Raw genomic sequence first — 21,356 nt, 5'->3', positions numbered from 1 at the left:
TTTATTTCGGTTTCCCACGGATTTTTATTTATCACGACACGCAAATAAAAAAATGCAAACGTTGGCTAAATACTTTAGGCATCCATCTTACGGTCATTTTGGCCACCATATCCAACAAAGTTTATTTACGATACGAGTAAAATCGACGATTGATGAATATTAAAATATCGCGATTCGAATTAAGCACTGTACATATCATATTTAAAAACTACGATTTTTCATTCGAGTATTAATATTTCGTTGATGATGCACTACGCGCAAATGATCACCGACGACGACGACAATTTTGAATAAATTTTATCACCGAGCCTTGAATTTTAAAAAGGACGAATGTTTGTAAAAAGATGACGAGTCAAATCCGTGTCAAAACGTAATCTTGGAATATTTAAACAGAGAAAGAAAAACGAAGGTGTTGAATTTCGCGGGCGAAACTCATTTAGTGTCTTTACAAACTGTCACGTGAATCATCAATGAATCGATGACGGAAACCGCGAAGAAATCAATCGGCCAATTTTGACGACGATTCCTATCGACTCAAGTATCGCTCGCAATTTCACCTTTTTTCCTTTCCCAATGCTCCAGTTCGATTTATAGTTGCGCGACATCCTAGTACGTATGGAAGTTGAATTACCTATTTAGGCTGAACCCAGATACGCCGACTTCTCGGCTAAACTCTAGCAGAGGCAACATAGGCGGGGTCACATTGGCCTCGGAGCGAGTGCTCGCGAAACGTAGCTAAACCGGCGACCGAATGAAAAAAATTCCGATATTAAAATCTGATATTAAGCTCGGAGAGCTGCTCCAGCGAGAGAGAAAGAGAATTTGAAACAAACTCGAAGGGAACAAAGCGAAATGAAGTCGCTGGCGAATTTCGAGAGGTCGTTTCTAGATTTTTCGTTTCACCGAATTTTAAATTACGCGCGCGCGGCACAATTTGAACGCGGATAAGTACGATGCCAACAACCGACAGTACTTTATTATTGTTTGCCCATCTCTGGCGCCAGGAACCGATAAGAAACGGTTCTTTTCCCTTTTTTTCTTCTCTTTCCTTGAATAATCGATCGCGAAATACTCGTATGTGCACAGTCGCGTCCTCCACCAAATGGCGAACGCAGAAATCGGTGTTGCACAATCGGCCATAGAGCAGATCAAACCGGAATACAGGAAGTCGGCTCTAAGTAACTGCGTAATTGGCCACGCGTTAAATCGCATCGTATTAGGGCCCACGAGATCCGCAGCTTTTATTGACGATACGGCGAAGCTGTTGAAACTCGTCGATGGAAAAATCAGCGGAGGAAAATTCAGTTAATCGGTTGGCCGTCGACAAGGAGGATTCAGCAGGGTGGAGAAGGAGGGATCGAGGATCGAAACACGGGAAGTCGGCCGAGGAAGGGAAGGGAACCACCAGACAGCAAGACGGACCAATCGCAACGAGTCCGTAGGCTGGTTTTAATCCAAGACGCAGTACGAGACGAGATTCTCGCGGTTCGCGGCTTACCCCCGTTTTTAACGGGCACAAAAATGTGATACAATGAATGCTAAGCGGTCGTTCAGCAAGCAAAATCTGAGAATATATCGCACACAGGAAAGTACATCGATCATCTGTTCATTCAATGGTCGAACATTTTTCTGCCAAGATCGATAAGATAACCGCGAAACGAGCAAACAAGAAAACTCTGAAAATTGAAATGAACGTCTGCTGTTTGTTCATATAGGGGTTTATTAGTTTTACGAAAATTCTACGAGGATTTTCTTTTAGTCTCATAAATGTTAAACTTACCGAGATTTAAATAACCATTTTCCAACTTTTGATTAAGCTCCGCATCAAACGTTAACGTCTCGATCACTTAACTTCGCGATTTTTCTTCTAATATATGTTTTATCAATGCTTCGATATTTTATCTTATCTTATTTTTTTCCCTTTCTCTTTTTTTTCCTTTAAATGATTTGTAGGAGAAAATGATTTATTTTCGTCACTTATCTCACAAACCAAGCCCTAAATAGTGAAAAGCAAAACTGTATGTATACTATGTTAATTTTTGAACAGCTATAACTTTGCGAGGAGAAATCGTATAACATTTGTGGGTCAGTATAAAGGGCGAAGCTTGTGCTTTTACATCCCCTGATCGAATTTCTACTTAGATATTTTTATAGCAGAAAACAAAGACAGTTTTTCGCTGAAAAAATTGTAAAAGTTCAAACGCAGATAGTTTACTTAGAAAATTTTTTCGAGATCTAAATTTACAGGTATCAAACCACCTGAGTTTTGTTTTCAGAGATCCCGTGAAAGTTAAAGTGTCATTTTTCGTTGCCAAGTGATTTCCATCGACGCGACATTGCATAGAATGTTTCAATAAAATTCCTATGTGAACTTTCTCGTCGTTCGAATGTACGTACTTGCGGTTAACAATAGGTGTAAATTTCGCATCGTTTCATTCGACGCAGACGCAGCCAATTAATTTAAAAAAACAGGTGAATAAATCAACATTTTGTCGAAATTGAATTTAAAAGTATTATTTTTCTCGCAAAATATCGACTATTTGCGTAACTATTCATGTAAAAAAAAAAAACCGCAGAAATATCAAAGAGATCCTATTAAAACCACTACTACGTATACACTAGGTAAACTACATAAAATTTGAACTGAATCTATCTGTTAGCTCTTGCAATGTTTCTGGCTACCCTATTTTTGGAAATTTCGGTGCGAGAACGATGTACAGCCATTCGTGAAAGTATTCGAAGAGTATTCCAATGAAAGTATTCCAACAGTTTGAACCCAACACTTTAATGAACGAAATAAATAGACACAATGAAACATTGAGTATGGAATAAAGCGCTAAATAGAAAAAACTTTACCTAACGTGATATAACCTCGTTAACTTAAAGTTTGGATAATTTTGATACGAAATGGAGGACATTTCTAAAAAAGGAATCTACCAGTCTATAAGCAAATAGTTAACGAACTGCCAAATTTAAACTAAACTAGATAATTGTCATGTTTAAACTTAACAGAATATAACCTAACCTTTTGCGCTCGAGGAGACTTTTTCGCTATAAGGAAGTAGCAACTTGAAGATCGAGAAGTTTCACTCTACCCGCCATTTTGATTTATGAATTACTTTATGAATTACTTTTTTAGAATCGCCTGTAATTTATTAAAAATATTTTAATAAGATCGAACCTTCAAATAAAGCATTTCCGAAAGATCGATTGTCCTGTATCCCTACCTACAGCATATACGTGCCTAACCTCTTAAAAGTGGCGCGAGTGGCAAGTTTCTGCAACCCCTGAAGAATCTTGAAACCGATAGAACCATTGTCGTCCGCGTTCTATCATCGTCTACCACACCGTTCGCTTTCTGTTTCCTCGTGCATCACTTTTTCATTTTAAGAGACCCGTCAAGCATTTCTTGCACGCTCCATGCTGCCAACGCGATTTCACTTTCGAGTCATCGAGCGATCGAATGAGTCGAGCATGAATTCCCTCGTCCACGTTTCAGTCTCTTCTCTTTGTCCCTTTTCTCTTCGCGTGTCAAAACTTTATTCGTTCTACGAGTTTTGCTATGCAGAAGAATAGAGGGGAAACGTAGGGAATCTATAATACTGACGGTCGTCAATAGCTGTTCTAGGAAGGTAAAAAGGCATCATGGGACATTCGAGAAACTTTACGTTATTTCTGATTACGTAGAATTTTAAATAGTTCTTAAAAATTTCATATTAATTCATCAAAATTGTTGAATAAATTGAAGATGTAGAATTTGAAGTAAAACGTTTCGAAAATTGAAATAGAAATATCGTGAATGTGTTAAACTAATATGGGACAACTATATAAAATTTATATACCAATAAATGATAATCGATATCAAACTATCCTTTTTTTACATTTTGTGCAATCTATATCGTAGAAGTTTTGATACCTCTGTGTTTTATTGTATATAAAAAAGATCATACATTCGAGGAAAAATCCCAATTGATAGCTCAAATAATTGTTGTTTTCCGGGGAAGCGAAATATTTCGAAACTCGGCTACAAATACTAAATTTTTTCGTCCGTTTCAAAAATCAATCTATGGCAATTACGTCAATTTAAAAATTTCGAAATTTACATCTTGCATGCTAATACTCTACATCGTATTTATTTCCCTATATTTTTTAAGTATATTTATACACTTTAAATATACATTTAAATATACTTGTTTGAAAGATGAACAGCATAATATAAATTAATATTTTACGTCATTCGGAAAAAATGGGTGTAGCCTTTATCCTTTTACATAAATCGCCCCTCAGCCCCTCAGAAACCAATGAGCCCATTTGAAACCGACTCGATTCATACACAGAGAATGTTTCCAGTCTATTACTCGTCACCGATCTTAAAATTGAAACGTTTTCCATTAAAATCGGTATGCGATTATTTCGAAATGAGGTAGAGAAAATGAAATGCGAAAATTTTCACATTTTAACATTAAAATCGAGAATTTTTATCCTCAACATTAAAATTCAAAATTTTTATTTCGCGAGAATTTGAATGTCTTTAAAAATATAGAAAACGTTCAATAAAATTTTTTTAATAAAATTTCTCTATCGATCCTCCTGTCTCAGTTGTATTATACGAATATTCATGGCTATACTCTCGCTACTCGGCGCGATATTCAACCACGATGTGGCGGAATAACTTGAAGATCGCACGTCCTCTCTGGCCAAGTAATTGTACAGCTAAACCGGCTGATGCCACACGGAGATTCGAGCTTGCCACGTTGCTCGAAATAATCAGACTACCCCGTTTCGTAGCAATTCGGGAAATTCGAGAAACGAAAACGTCGTAGAGTGTACGGATAAAAGAAAAATGGAAATCCTGTCCTAATACCATTTACTTTTCGACGGAAGAAATTTATTGTACCAAAACGAAAAACAAAATCGCAAATTTATCAAGGGAACCGTAAAATTAAAAAATTTCATCGCCCCATAAAAACGAGGTTGAATTAAATATTCGAAGGGTGCGTCTCTACATTTTACTTCACTTTCGGGCGAATACCAGCCGCGGACTGATCGAAACGTTCAATTTTTCACAGACTGCTCGAGTAGAACCCAAGTAAAATATTCAACGAATTTCGATAATCGTTACATACGTAATAACCATCTAAAAAAAATACACTTACATTGTACCGTTAATTGGAGCACGTTTTCGCAATACCAAACGAGTGTTGTGCAACCAGCTTACGTAAATAAAAGTGTAATTTCTTGAAGAAACGACAGGCCAAATGAACGTTAGAGGAGGAAGAATCTTCTTCGAGAATTGAGTTTCATCCCTGCGTAAAATACCAAACAAAAATACAAACACAAATATAAACGCAAACGAAAGGGGAAAAAGAGAAGAAAAGGAAAAAACAGAGAAGAAAGGAAGAAGAAATGAAAGAAAGTAATTCCTTATAATTGCAATGATAACGCGAGCTACAATGGCTGAAATCAGCAGCCTTTTGAAAGGAGAAAGGTGTATCGTTCATAATAATCGCGTATTCTTCGTTGGCGGAACAATCGGGTGCCTGATTCTAGTCAATGGAAAGCGAGAATAACGAGTTCCGTTATTAACGGGGTCAGTCATGTCGGTATCATTTTTCAACCAGCTTAGCCTCGAGAGCAACTATTTTGCCACGATTATCAAGCACGGCCAATATATTTCACCAAGTTCGCACGACGGAACTGTGATCTCGATACCGCGGAGAATTATCTATTCATCGGGTGCAACGTTCAGTTTTAAACAGCCGGCTTTACTCTGATCTAATTCCCCGATGTTCCGCGGCGTTTAACCCTTAACTGGCTGCGCGTATCGAACGATCCAACTGGTTTCTTTCCCCACCCCCTCGGACGAATCCAACCTGATTTCGATCGATTCGGGTGATACAGGCTAATTTATGTAACCGACTAACCGTAAATGCGTATAGCGTAATTTATGGAATGAATTATTCGCAAAGGATTTACCGTACGACGAGACCTCGCGTGACAAAATTTTCAGCTCGTGATAGCGACACTTCGGATGGAACGTCGCATTTCTGTGATAACGAAAGCTGTTTGAGGAAATAGAGAAACGATATTAAATAATCGAGCGATGGAGTGCGAAGGGTAGTAGGTCTCGGAAGGATATTTATCGAGTTATTTATCATGGGAACTTTGCTATAAACGACACGAGCTTATGACGAAGAACTTGGTTAGAGCGACCTTCGGAACTTGGTATATAAATAATGTGAAAGAAAAAATAATTGCAACCGTATGTGTTCGGATTCAGCATATGAAACATTTACTTTACATAAAGAAGTAAAATTTGTAAAAAGAAATGTGAACTGTTGTTAATGTAGCTCTGTATTATTAAAGACCGGACAAGTATATATGTAATTGTACAAGTATATATGTAATATATGTACGCATTGCATTAATTTCAAGAAACACTGAAGACTGCAGGGTGTTCTATTATTTTGTCGCGTACTTTAGGGCAATCGTGTAAATAGGTAAAGATTACATTCTTCAATAACGAATTTTGCTATATAATCGGTAAGTATCGTGTAATAAAAGATTCGAACGAATAATTTTTTCCGACATACCAAAATTAACGTCGATAATTATCTCTCTGTTAACCCTCTTTGTTAACTCTCGTTCGCTATCCGCGAACGAATAATATGAAACGCGACGAACGTCTCGATGAACCACACCAAACGATTGAATGGAATATTTCGACGGTAATAATTGTCGTTAATAATCGAGAGTTCACGTCCTCGAGATATATAAATCCGTTTCGAAGGATTCATGGACGTCTGACTCGCAGGAATTCGTCAAACGACACAGGAGCAAACGAAACAAGGTAAACGGTGGAAAAGGAACGGTGAAAGCTGAACGCGCCATGATTAAGCAACAAGGAAACCTCTATTAATTTTCAACCGGTCTTTTTTTCTCGTTGAAAAAGGGAAAAAAGGGAGAAAAAAAAGAGAAAAATATCCACGCGATGGCGTAAAGCCGTTACCTCGTCGGACGTTTTTCGTTCTTTAAGCAAGCGTGTCCATGTGCCAATGAGCTCACGTGCAGACTCGAAAGTAAATGTGTAATACGCGCTTTTCGACGCAGATAGGTAATTTACATAGCGTCGACGGTCGTTATTACCACGTCTGTATCGGCCTTTCAAGTCGTCCAGTGAATTTCTTTCAAGCATTCGAATCGAATCGCCTTGCGTATAATGGCAATCATGATCGCGTAATTGCAAATTCCGATTGCGTACCGCGCCTTCGCGCCATTTTCTTCCCTCCACCGCGCTCGTGAAATTACCGCGGAAAATATTAATTCGATTTGAGGAGAAAAAGAATAGAAGAAGTTGAATAAGAAGAGTGGAGATTAATGAAGGAAGGAAAAAAAGAAACAACGTGAAGATTCGACGATAAATTGCCGAGCGAAACGGAAACATTTGCGGACATTTTTCAGCTGAGCGAAAATACCAATATATTGGAGTGATTTTTTTTCCCCATTCTTTTTCCTCCTTTATTTTTTAATGGAGACCCTGAGATGGGTCGTTATTGCATTTCATCCCGATAATCGTGAACTTTTTTTTTCTACGTATCCACGAGCGAACGAAATGCGACGACCGAAACACGCATCCGATGTAATGTCGGATTTAATGTCTGCTACAAACAGAGTGGGTTATGACGGAAAATACGTTTCCCGGAAGCGCAATAGCTTTCTAGAAATTGATTTTTATCCAAGAAGGTATCGTTGACGCGAACCGTGGCCAGCAAACGGAATTTCACGCATCGCGGACGGGAAACAAGGTGGTGTCGCGTTCAAAGGGAAGGTGATATCGCGCGCAATATGAAAGCACGCAGCGTTCCTGGAAAACAAAAGGAAAAAACGGGAAGTAGAGAAGGGAATAAAGGGGAAAAAAAAGTGTCCGCGATCGATGCAGACGTGCTTTGGGAAATGGAAAATCGGGGCCACCGCTATTGTCGTCGGAAGCGACAGTTTGAAACTCTCCGGAGACAGCCTGGTGCTGAAAATGTAAGGAAGAAGAGATGCAAGCATTCCATCCCGCCAGTAGAAATAATGTCGCGTATCTGAGAAAAGACGGATAATTTCTGTAGGAAGAAAGGTTTTTGGTATCGCGATATCAGCAATTACCCGTTTTATATAATGACACACGTGACTTCCGCACGTAATACTCGTAGCTGCGTACGTCCTGTTATGTACGTGATCTCCAATATCTGCTGGAACCAGAGAGGTGACTTTCGTTACGAAGAAGGGCACGAAAAGAGGCTCTCCTCGCTTTTAAGGCTCTCCCCTTTTGCGGAAGGCCAATTCGCTGGGATCTCGAACTACTTTTTCATAGCGCTGCTATAGCACTTGTAAAATGCTCGGTATAAAACAGCTGGCACCACGGTAATATCCCGACTTTCCGTCGTTGTACAATGCTGCTCGAAATTTAGGCTCGATTCCTCTCATGGATATTGCTGATCTATGGCCAAGATACGAAGAAGAACCGTGTGGTAGAGGTTACATCACTGCCGTTAACTTGCTGCTCGATTTTACGGCATGACATTTTTTTAACCACCTCTACGAACCATGATGTTCATCCACAAAGATTCTAACCGGAGAATATTGAAAAACCTAGCAAAATCGTAAGAAAATCGGGGGTTCCTAAAAGAACTTCGGTACTCATTCGCGATCTTCGGCTATTTTAATTTAAACGCTGTTCCGTTTGGCTCTATTTGACTTGAAACGTTTCACTTTTACTCTTAAACGGATAGACAGTGTCTAAAACAGTTTTTGGAAACTGAGAATCGAATGAAAGAACTAGGGAAAATCTGGAAATGAAAAGCCCTCCGTGAAGCTGACAGAGAAACTCTTAATTTATTGATAATCGTGACAAAAGGTTCGACTCCTGAGGCAAAGAGAATATCCAAGGACGAGGCAACAAAGTCTCCGCAAGCTTTTTCGTGTCAAGAGGATCCGGAATGGAGTCACGAACCGAAGATAGCTCGAAGTCAGACAATTAAATGGTCTTCGGTGGGTAACTGCGGACATAATTCGCGCTCATATCGAACTACTTACAGCAATCAGTTGGAAGCACTGGCGAAATTTAGCACGGCAATAATTCAGACTCAGCACCGTTAATTCACAATAAATCAAATAGGGAGTCGGCCTTATCAAGATCCTCGAGTACTGTTCGCGAGCTCGCCTTGAGAGGAACTTGAGTAACGCACGAATCTCTGTGAAAATAGAATTTTTATAAATCTAAGAAAAATTAATACCACGTCGATCACGACGGCCATTCCTCCTCTTTTTAACCCTTTTTTTTCTTATCTTACGGCTCGTATCGTTTCGTGAATCGATAAGCAGTGATTGGCCTACTTTTCGTTTTTACTTTACTCAAAGATGTAGCTTTTCGGAAATAAAGGAAAGAAAGAAACTTTTTGCTCAACACTGATACATTACAACGACAACATATCTGCTATCTACACTACGGAAGATACCCTTACTCCAACATCTTCCTGTAATATTAACGTTTTATTTTCCACAGGCTACGCACGTTCGTGTGAAAAATACCAAAATACTTCATCTAACGTAAGAAACAAGCTACGAGATATCAGACCTACTTGCATTTGAATATGGAACAGAAACGTAATAGACGTAGCCATGCATGCATTTAACGTGCGAGTATAATACATTCTTCGCTTTTAGAGTAAAACCAGATAGACCAATCATTAATGACTTTATTCAAATACGAAGCTCCTCATACGAAAAAATGTCATTCTACACTTTTCCTGGTACTATCAATATATCCTATATCATTTTCCAATCTACGAATGTTCGTAATTAAATCGTAGCACGAGGGGTTAATAGCAAAACATCTGAAGCTTCTCACCACACGATATCTAGCCACGGTAAAATCATACACCCAATTACGAAATGCACGCAACATGGAGATATTCGTGCAACGGGATGTCCGTCGTGGGAAAGTGCGACGAACGGCTGGCCCCCATTTCTTTTTTCGTCGAATGCAGACCAATCAGCCTTTGTTAACGATTTCTAACTCAATTGGGATCAATCGAAGGCCGCTCTGTTGGACGGACAGTATGCTGAAAAAGCGTCGATATACGACGACCGAAAGTAGCTGACGAAGGAAGGAACACCCTCGAGAGAAACAACATAGTAGCAGCCAACCAGCAGCGCCTCGCAGTAACAGCAGCGGCGGCGGCAATCGATGTGGCCGCCAATGTGTCGACCACTTGACTCGACCAAGCTGCCCTTACGCACCATGCCACCGCACGATCAGCAAGCACGACTGGCTTTCACCATAATTATATGGTACCCTGAGCCGTTCGTATATACACACGCGCGCCTCTGTTAGGGCAGCCGAATTGGTTCTCCGCAGAATGGAGACTGATGCAACCGGTGCAAGCCTTGCGCTACAAATTATGATAGCCCTAGGCGCGGCAAGGAGGGCCACAGAAACCATGAGCACCTAGGAGAAGAAGAAGAAGGAGAAGGAGAAGGAGAAGAAGGAGAAGGAGGAGATCAAGAAGGAGACGGAGATAAAGAAGATCAAGAAGAAGACGGAGATAAAGAAGAAGAAGATCAAGAAGGAGACGGAAATAAAGAAGAAGAAGATAAAGAAGAAGATAAAGAAGAAAAAAAAAGTTGCAGACAGAAAGGGGAAGGCAGGCGGGAGAGAGAGACGAACCGACCAAGTTTGGCACGGGAGAAGAACGCCGAGACGAATGGCTCCTCTAAACCTGGTAGCTGCCGAGACTATAACGCAACTCCTCTCAAATATCTTTCACTGCTCGTTGTTGGAATTTCAACTCGAACGCGTTGCAATTGTAACTAATGCCCTGGCGCATCGGGTTCGGCGAATTTTTCACTCGGTTTTTATGGAACGTTTGTCATGGAAAAATTGTCGAAGTGGATAAATAATTCGATAGTTTGCTGAATATTTTGAATAATTAATAAAGGGTATTAAAATATAATTAATAACGAAGGTAATTTACGATATTTGACATTAAACTTACCACGATCGGTCAAATGACCGATAGATGGAAAGCTGGAAGAAGGAAAACTTCAAAGTAAATAGAAGAAATGAAGATACTGAAAAATCGATAATACTTGTATTAAAAGAAAAATCGATTAATCAAATGACCAAAACGATAACGCTAAATGCAGAATTTTTAATCAATTATCTAAAAACGACTATTTACGCTTGCAGTAGATTTAGAGCTAGATATTAACTGTTTGTAAAAGCTTTTGTATCATAATGATAATGCAATGTAGAGGCTAAAAAGGATAAAATTTTTACGGTTGAATGTTCGTTTAAATCTCATTTAGGTGGAAATAGAAATTTCTGTAAAAGTAAAATACGGGATTGAAACGGTACGAATGAAGAAATTTCTTCCTAATTTAGAAATAAGCTGTAAATCGCATTGTGAAGGACGCGCAAAATGATGCAAGCTTAGCGCCGTTGGTCGAGGCGTTCCTGGACGAAAGAAATGAGAAATGTGGGGTAGAAGAGATCGCGAACGAAGGAACAAAGCAGTAGAGTCTGGTACAAAACGAGCATTTACAGTGAGGTCGGTCGACCAGCTTATAAAGTAAGATTAACTAATTTGGAGTCAAACATCGCGTTGTGCTTTACTTGGGCCGGTAAATCAGAGTATAAACGAAACGACCGTCTTCTTTTCATCTTGAAAATTACTCCGATAGTCGATAAATTCAGACCACGTCGTAAATTCCTCTGTTATACAGTTTTTAGGTAGAGAAAATGAAGCATAAAAAGAAAATAAAAATATCGACATTATATACAAAGACGAAATACAAGAACAATTGTTAAAACGAAAGGAAGTAATAGGAAAAGGAAAGATTAATTACGAGAAGAAAATTCGATGTTTATATATACAAGAAATTCGATATATATATATAATGACCAACGATTTGATTAAAATTCTAATTTATTTACAAATTAAAAATCGATAAATTGTTATATCGAATTTTTGAGAAATAACCTGATTGAGAAATCCACGAAAAGATGTGGACAAAGTTTGCGTGTAAATGATCAACATGTTCCAAGAAGCAGAACAGGACCAAGTATTCGCTTCTATAGCTGTCGCCCGGTTCCTTCAACGATGCCCTACTACTCTTCGTTGTTCTTTTTCTGGATAATCTTCCCCCAGACTTTGCCGCGGGCATCTTCCCCCGACATCTTAATGTTCGAATTCAACCCCTGATATATCTACGCACATTTTTACGTAGATACTAAAAATTCACTACCTTCTCACATTCGTAATTTTATCTTGCAAAGCATACAAATAACGAGAATTTTTATTTTTACTATCACTATAATTTATTTTTAACTTCACTGCATAAGCTCGTTTTATGTAACTATTAGATGAAAACCCAGGTATCAAATCAAAAGTTAATGTTCAAGAGCTACAAAAAAGCAATATTATATGACATAAAATTACAAAATTATCTTCTGATCAAGATGGAATCTGCATTCGTTTACGATAATTACTCAAACAATTCCTCAACGTTTACATCGGTACAAATGTATAAGCAACTTTAACCTGAAAACGAGATAATATTTTAAATTCCCCAGTACTCGTATCCTTAATCGAGTTCATTTTCTACACGGTTTTGTAAAAGACATCTCAGCAACGTGTTCGTGCGAAGTGTTTACGGTGGTCGATCTGAAACACCAGAACGATCCTCTATAGACTCGCTAGCCTTGCGGCGAGACTAGAAAAAAGTACATTAGAAACGCTTAACCTGTCTGATGCAAGATTATCGAGAACCTACGTCTTACCAATTCCCATGTATCGCGACAAAGAAAACCGTAGGACTAACAAGGGCGCCAACTTTTTCTATCAACTGTATCTTCGAGGAATTCCAAGCAAATCTATAATTACGTATTCATAAAATTATTACAATTATTATCCCGACCGATACATCTTTCTTTTTCCTTAGATTCCAAGTGTTCCTGTCTCGACCGTCAGATGGCACAAAATAAATCTCTCGACCGCGCATAATTGCGATACTAGCATCATTTCCTGATCCGTGAATGTAACAATTATCGTATGCTGTTAATTGTTATGCGATCGATAAATGATAAAATGCACATTAATAAATCTTGTGTATTTTAAATTTTATTATCAAAAAGTAACGACATCCTAGTTATATTTATTAAACGAAGAACGTTCCTTTGTTTGATTAACCTATATTTCTGAAATATTTCAGAATAACCTAATAATTGATGCGAAAATTTATAATTGAAAGTATTTTGGGAATGATTTTAACATAAAAGAATTATATCATCGATGTTGCATTACATTGAATTTACGCTATATTACACGTTAATTACAGCGAATATGTCACCAGCAAAGCAAGCAATACAAGTATAGCAAAACAAGTTGGCCTCCTTTGGAATAAAATTTCTCCAACACTTCTGGCCTTAATGTATAATGTGAAATTGGAGATCTGTTTTTTGCCATGCACTGTAATAAATGATAAAGATAATATTACTTAACGTAACGTATAATACATCAACAAATCCAGAAATCTACAAAACAGTTTCAATTTAAATTTAAATGTAACTTAAATTCCAAAGTTTCGAAATTCTATAACTAATTCTGTTTAAATTTTCCGTTACCTTCTTTATATGGTCATTAATTTTGTCATTCGGGAAAATTATTCGTGATATTTTGATGCTATCAAAGGCACGATTAAATTATCAAACTACGACAATATTAACAGGTTCCGTAAACAAATCCAGGTGATTAATCCCTGGCCACAGATTCGTGCTTTACGGCCAAGAAGCACTATATTTAACGTTGATTTAAACATAGTTTCGCGTTACGTAGTCAAATATATCGTCTGTAACGATGTATCAACTGAGAGTAAACAACATTATACACGTCTTCCTTGTCAACTAAATAGTTTTCAACAAACATACATACGCGTTCATACACAAAACACTACTATAAAAAGAAAATGAAAATATCACATTGCAACGAATTTCATTTCGAAGACATTTCATTTTGCGAACTCTCGATCAAAGGATTTACAATATGAAGAAACAATTAAATTTTAGATCAATTTTGTACTTCGCATTCAGCGGAAAACTATGTTTCATCGATCGATGAGAAACATAAACAACTTTAAAGAAAGATTCGTCGAAAATATTGTAGTTGTTTTCATATAATACTTGCCATTTTACGTAATTCTACATCGTTTTATTTGCACATCTTTTTTCTCACAAAGAATTCAAAATAGTCATACGTGTTGAATCGTTTCAATACTATAAAGGAAAACAAGTCACGTTTACCAATATTTTTTTTCTTTTTCTTTTTATAGGAAAGTAAATTTAAAGACCAATACACCAAAAGTCATCAAAAAATTCCATTTTAACCGAAACTATTCTTTTAATTATTCTTAGCATAAAATATATATTTTTTTGTCTTCCTGAACATTTCAAAGATATTAATTGTTATAACTTAGATAGTTTATTTACAGACTTTCATAAATTAATTACTACTTTTGAAAAATTTTTGTATCTGGACCTAACAAGTGATTCTCAATTTTCACTGTAACGTATCAAAGTACTTTTAACTAAATACATGATATAAAAATCGGAAAATTAATAAAAAAAAGATTTATTATGTTTCTCTCGCGTAGTTTTCATTAAAAAATTTATCTAATTTGGTTTTGAAATAGTGTTACAAACTATTCGTCATTTCCTTAACTTTAACACGTATATAAAAAGATTGGATATTCGATCATTAATTTTACGCATACTCGTAGAAATTCGTCATTATCAACGATTAAAAGGGCAAGCATTGATTGAAGTTATCCTTTTTTCATAAGACAACTTCTTCGCATTCGATAAAATATGAAAAACAAATACGACGCTCAAGCCAATCGCATATTATACGTTGATCTCTTTTTTTAATTTTTGCATTGTCAACAATCTTTCCTGCGAGCGATATATTTGAATATCTGTCTCATCGCTAACCTTTGCACTTCTTGTTGGTTTCATCGGAATTGTCTCCGCAGTCGTTTGTTAAGTCGCAAACCCACGGAGCCGGTATACATTTACCATTCTCACACTGAAATTGCCTTAAAGCACAAGACTTGCCTGAAGCAAAATAAAGGGGAAAAAATGAAATACCATTATGTTGAAAAAAAAATTCGATAAATAAATGATTTGATAAACATGCAAAACAGGAAAAAAGAATGTAAAAAGGAAAAAAATATTAGAAACATGTAATATTAGTAGTTTATCACGTGAGACTAATATGGATGTCACATTTGTTATAATTTCATATCTACGACCCGCGTGCTACATTATGAATTATATGTTACATTTCTTCACATGCATCCATTTATATTTCCACTCTAATATGCTCGACTCTGAATACGATCGATAAATTGAATTTTTTACCACTATTTCAAGGAACGTGACTTTTGATCTCGTTTCATACAAATTAAAACACGAAAAGTAATTTCAACATAGTAATAAATCTATTAGACTATTTATCAAAATATTGAACTAAATTTTATTGAACATGAGAATGTTCTCAAACTATGCTTTATAACCTTACAATTAATTTGAACACTTTGCACGAAATTTGTATTATTTAAATTCAACCATTTAACAAGTAACAATATCGTTGTACTAGATAGCGTAATTAAATATACATTGATTGACATTACAATGATTGACACCTAGGATAAGTAATGAAAAACTAAACGAAATCTGATGATGTTTCATACAAACTAATGAATTATAGTATCAGCATTATAGCTCTCAGTGATATTCCTCGTTCAGAATTTATATGAAATTTTCATTAATTGTACGAAAATAATAATACATACCGCCCTCTTAAATCACTTTAAATCTTTCCCATACTAATGATAAATTTTAATTAACCAATAAAATTAACTTTTAGTGTCTTACTAAGCATAAAGATTTATGTTAAATGTATCTTAGCGCCATCTATGAAAGCGCCTCATATTTCATGTGACAATCGAGTGAAGTTGTCGCTTACTCAACACGATCAAGTATAAATATTAAAAAAAATTTTAAAGTAAATAAAAGTATGTGCAATACTATAAATATTAACGAATATTTAATCTCTATTGTTTCTTTTACTAATAAAATAAAGTAGCATTTAAAATGATATAATGCCTATTCTTGACTTTTTGGTTACAAAACAAATTTATTTAATTTATTGAATTTATTGAAAATATATTGACATTAAAAAGAAAATATTTATAACATGTTATAACGAAAATCAGAACAAATATTACTATTTGAATATGTTCCCATCACAATAAAAATAAAATTAAATGTATCATAAATATATAAAACATAGTACGTCTTGTTGCTTACCTAAAAAGTAACAATATTCAAATAGAATGTATATTATTTAGATTTATATGATGCACTTATGGAAAGAAATAATTTATTACGATATAAATAATTTAATCTCGTTTCTCTGCTTAAATGTAATTACTTAATGTTCGTTGATAAGTTACTTCTATACATGTTTCTATTTATACGTATAAATTATTAAATACAAATTATCTTTAATCTTAAACAATTGATTATTTTTCTATAAATTTAAATTTATATTCTTCAAAAAATTATTGAATGTACAAAATGTTAAGTAATATTTTATTATGTCTAACAATAAGATAAGTGAATTCTACACCTTCGAATCGATGAAAATCCGTTAAAAAAGTTGCCACAAAACTGACTTTAATAAAGTTTTTCTTCCGAAAATTATCGGAATTATCGGAATAATTATATATATATATATATATTATACTTACATTAATTATAATTTTTTTTTTTATTCCAACTATATCTTTATTTTCTAAATAATAGTTTAACTTATTCATTCATATTTAATTCATAGAAATTTCAACAATACTTTTATATCTACATGTTACGTCTACTAGGAATGATATGTTATACTGCTTTGTACAGCTATGATCATAAGAAATATTACATTAAGTATGTACTATCTTTTGTGTCGGTTATAGTTCGTATGCACGATTTATCATTTTAAATAATAAAAGTAGATAAAGATATATAGTCAGAGTATAAATATAGAAAGTGAATTTTGAATTTACCTTTCAATTTATTTTTTTTAATTATCACACTTTTAACTTTTAACGCTTAAATTTAAAAGTTTCAATTCATTTATAACTATTCGCTTTAATTAGCTCATGTTAATTTATCACAATTATTAAATTGATAAGTTGCAATTATATAGTTTACTAAAACCATAAGATCATTAATCTTACTAAACATTATACACATATACACATAAGTTTATATATTTATATTATAAATTTATAATATAATATAATATTATAAATTTATTACTAGTGTAGAAATTTCTTATTTTCACTACAATAAAAACTGATTTATCTATAATTTAATAAAAATGTGCATGGAACAAAAAAAATTAGAAATTTTTAAATAATCTAATATATCGCTATATACATATATATAGTTATAGGAATAATTTATTATTCATATGATATAATTAAAAAAAAACTATTTATACTCAGTTATTAAATATATCATATATTATACATTATATTATATATATTATAACATAATATATCAATATCTCAAACATTAAATTATTAGCTAAATAAATATAAAAATTGTTTTTAAAGATGTTTTTAAAAAATATTTTATTGAGATGAATAGATAATTTCCGATTATAAAAATAATATTGAAAATTTGATCCTTTGTGTTAACATGTTAATAAAAAAGAAATAAATAAACAATTTATTTTATACTCTAAATGAGAAACTAATGTGACAAGATTTTCACGTGCTTCCATCTATCGCGGTCTTCCCCCATTTTCAGACTAACGCACTTTTACACCACCAACATCCCTTTCGCAAAGATCGTAGATACTGAGTTATACAATATTATAAATTATTTTATTTTTTATATCGGCGACTGCCCTCCTTTCTCGCGTCCTACGTCGACCGATTTATAAATTTTCATCAAAAATGTACACGAAGGATGTCGATTATGTAAGCGACATCGGCGCATGGCACGTCCCATACGTATTTTATCAATCAACAATGTCATAACCTGCATACATTTTCAGTGACAACATTCACATTGATATTTTATTCTTTTTCTCTATTCTATGGACGATCGAGAAATGGAACTTACTGTCAATGAAGAGAGCATCAGCCACTGCGAGAATGCCGAATATTGTCAGCAAATACAGCGGCGAAAGTAGCAGCAGATGACAGTTTCGCCCCATAACAACCCTCTTTCGTTGCACACCCTTCTCCTTTGTCTCTTCCACCACCACTCTCCAACACTATCACTGACACCAAGATTTTTAAAATAGCCTATTGTTCGTTATCTATTCACAATTTTGATCTTTTCTGTGACTTTGACAACCGGCAAGCCGGAGAGATCAATCAACAACAACAACAATCCTCACTCACAATATACTGACTGATTACCACTAAAATCTGGTAAGACCACGCGGTCCAACAGTCTCTATTCTGCATCAGGCAAGTCACAGATCCTCAAACATGTATATGCAAACAGCCAACAATTGAGAGTGGCTGCGTGCTCGAGTACAGAATAAAAAGTGCACTCCACGAAGTGGTTGAGACTGACAGGCCCGCCCCGTGTGCAAGCACCTCCGTGTCACTCGTTGTATATCTCTTGCTCTCTCTTTTCCTCCGTCTTTTTCATTCCCTATTACACTCTGTTGTACTTTCTTCCTCTTGCGCAGTTACTCTATTTCTCTCTACTGTACAAAATTGTTCCCTCTTTCTCTCTTTTTCTTTCCCTCTCCCGGGCAAGACGGTGACGAGCAGTGATTCTGACGCACCGGTATCGCGCCACCTGCGCGCGCAAGTACTCTCTCTCATTCGTTTACTTTGCTTCTTTTCATCCTCTCTCTTTTGCTAAAGTTACGCGTTACGCTATGTGCGTACTCGTAGCCTGTTTCTTTAACTGTATATCATGACCCAGCTTAACCTAACCCATATTCTATATGTTTAACCCATTAACGGGGAATGACGACTTAACTCATCATTCAAAAATTCTCCTTCAGCACGTATAACGATTTATATTATCATGGTTATTTAAAAACGTTAAATTTAAATACAATATAAAAGTTAACTACGTTGGGAATAATTCTTTCCTATTGTCGCCATGTTGACACGATATTTTCAAATGTCTTTTTTTTTTCACTTACATTTGTTCATGTCGAAGAAGAGTGCACTTTCCGTAACAGAACTCATCAGTTCAAAAATTAATAAGCCGGTAAAAGATATCTGTATGTTACAATCACAAGAATCTCAATGTAATCATTATACAAAAATTTACACTAATTTTATTGAAACTTAAAAATAATTTAACATTCGTAATTATAAAAACAAGTTTTCTCCAATATTTTATATTTATTTAATATAAAATAAGTGATACTGTATAATTTTTGTCTTTTTAATTCTTAATGTAATAAGGTATATAAAAATTATGTTCACAAATTTTTTTTATAGAAATATTACTCTTGTGTTGATACAGTATTCCACATTAATATGTTTGGTCCATTAGTAGCTAAGAAACAGTTTGTTTGTGGGTGAACACTCAATGATACTATAGGATGTTTTGTTGGTTTAAATCCTGAGAGTTTTGCGATTACTTTTTGAGAAACTAGGTCCCATATCCACAATTTACCATCTGCAGACCCAGAAAGAATGCGAGTATCTTGAATATCAACACTTGATTCTAAGCACAAGTTATTTACTACATGACCTATATATTCTCCAAGCAATTCTCCCGAATCTTTATCCATTAATCTAACTATACCATCGGCAGAACTAACTACTATGCATTGACCATCTCTTGTGAAACTAGCACAAGTTACTGCATCTGGAATAATATATTTAATGACAATTTTTATTTTATATATTATGAACATGTTATATTATTTATTATATTAATAACCAACCTCCTATATAATCTGTATACATTTCACCTACACGAATATCATATCTACGTATTTTCCCATCAAATGAAGCTGTTAAAATTTCATGATCTGATATTCTAACACTAGAAATAGAATCTTTAGCTTCATTTAAACATTGTACAGGTTCTAATACTTTAGAACGTACATCCCATAGCATAACTGAATTATCTCTGGATCCAGAAATAACTATAGAAGATTCTTCATTGAATCTAATATTAAAAAGGAAATGTATTTATGTGAAATAAACATTAATAAAATATATGTGAAATTGTATAACAAATTTTTAATAATATACTTCACAGTATTAACAGGACCAGCATGACCCCTTAAACGACGAATTGGAGTTCCAGTTGCTACATCCCAAAGAATAACAGATTTATCTAAACCACAAGATACTATTTGACTACTGTCACAAGATGCACTGCTATCCATTACTTCATCTCCATGTCCTCCATATATTTTCAAAGTAACACCTCTGTAAGGATTCCATAATTTTAATTTCCTATCAGATCCACAAGTTAAACAATAGGCACCATCAACTAAAAACATATTACATGTTTAATGATAAAAAAGAAAGGTCAATAGAAAGAACATAATTACTTACCACTAAATCGAACAGCTCTAACAGCTCCTTGTTTACAGTCTATTTCTTTCACGAGTTTATAAGCAATTTCCATTTTAAAATTAATTAAAGTGTGTCATATGAAAATAACATTGTTTGAAAACAATAATAAATTAAATATTTTAAATTTTCAAAAAATATTTTGAATCAATAATTTAATCGTTTATATTTATACTATAACATTTAATTATTTTTACTATCTCAATCATATACATAAAATTAAGCACAACATTGATTCAATTTAAGCATAGAGTATAGTACATTTCATAGATTGGCCAAGCATATTTGTAACATTCAACTATACATATATGTTATGCAGTTTTTTATTAATATAGTAATTAACATATATGTTAACGTAATAATATAAAAGATTGATTTTATATATATATATATATATTAAAATGTATGTTATTAAATAAATTTTATAAACTTAATATCGATGAAATATCAGTGATTCAAGAATATCCAATCAACACTTTTAAAGTGTTCAACAATTTAAAGAAGGGTAGTTGGTACAAATCAGTTTTTATATCTGACTGTGTATTGCTGTTGAATATTTACGTTTATCAATAAAAGGAGAATGTTTAATTGTAAAGGTCCTACCAAGTTATATGATAAAACATACTTATGAATAAATGTAAATAATTTGTATATTTATTATATTAATGTTTATCAAAAATAAA

At 34.5% G+C, this 21,356-nt stretch overlaps 2 protein-coding genes across 6 annotated transcripts in view; both read right to left on the bottom strand.

The window, feature by feature from the left end:
• LOC108547599 (very low-density lipoprotein receptor) overlaps window positions 1-18,681 on the bottom strand; it is a 44,303-nt gene extending 25,622 nt beyond the window's left edge. For 3 of the 5 annotated variants that reach the window (XM_017900181.1, XM_017900177.1, XM_017900179.1), the window contains exons 1-2: window positions 18,230-18,681; window positions 15,035-15,157 (exon numbers count right to left, since the gene is read on the bottom strand). In XM_017900181.1, the coding sequence (XP_017755670.1) occupies window positions 15,035-15,157; window positions 18,230-18,323 (217 nt within the window). In that variant the 5' untranslated portion in view covers window positions 18,324-18,681. The remainder of the gene's footprint in view (window positions 1-15,034; window positions 15,158-18,229) is intronic. The other 2 variants (XM_017900178.1, XM_017900182.1) reach the window with 2 other exon arrangements.
• A 905-nt stretch (window positions 18,682-19,586) lies between these two features.
• On the bottom strand, window positions 19,587-20,739 carry LOC108547586 (WD repeat domain-containing protein 83). The gene is made up of 4 exons (XM_017900166.1): window positions 20,656-20,739; window positions 20,347-20,590; window positions 20,034-20,260; window positions 19,587-19,954 (listed from the first exon to the last, which is right to left on the bottom strand). Exons 1-4 carry the CDS (start codon window positions 20,726-20,728, stop codon window positions 19,587-19,589), a joined length of 912 nt encoding a protein of 303 aa, XP_017755655.1. The 5' UTR covers window positions 20,729-20,739.
• Between the last annotated feature and the right edge of the window lie 617 nt (window positions 20,740-21,356).

This window comes from Eufriesea mexicana, unplaced genomic scaffold (genome assembly GCF_001483705.2).
Source record: "Eufriesea mexicana isolate 0111107269 unplaced genomic scaffold, ASM148370v2 scaffold1121, whole genome shotgun sequence".
Taxonomy (NCBI): domain Eukaryota; kingdom Metazoa; phylum Arthropoda; class Insecta; order Hymenoptera; family Apidae; genus Eufriesea; species Eufriesea mexicana.
Note: the sequence above shows the minus strand (reverse complement) of the source record. Positions and strands in the feature narration are given on the sequence as shown.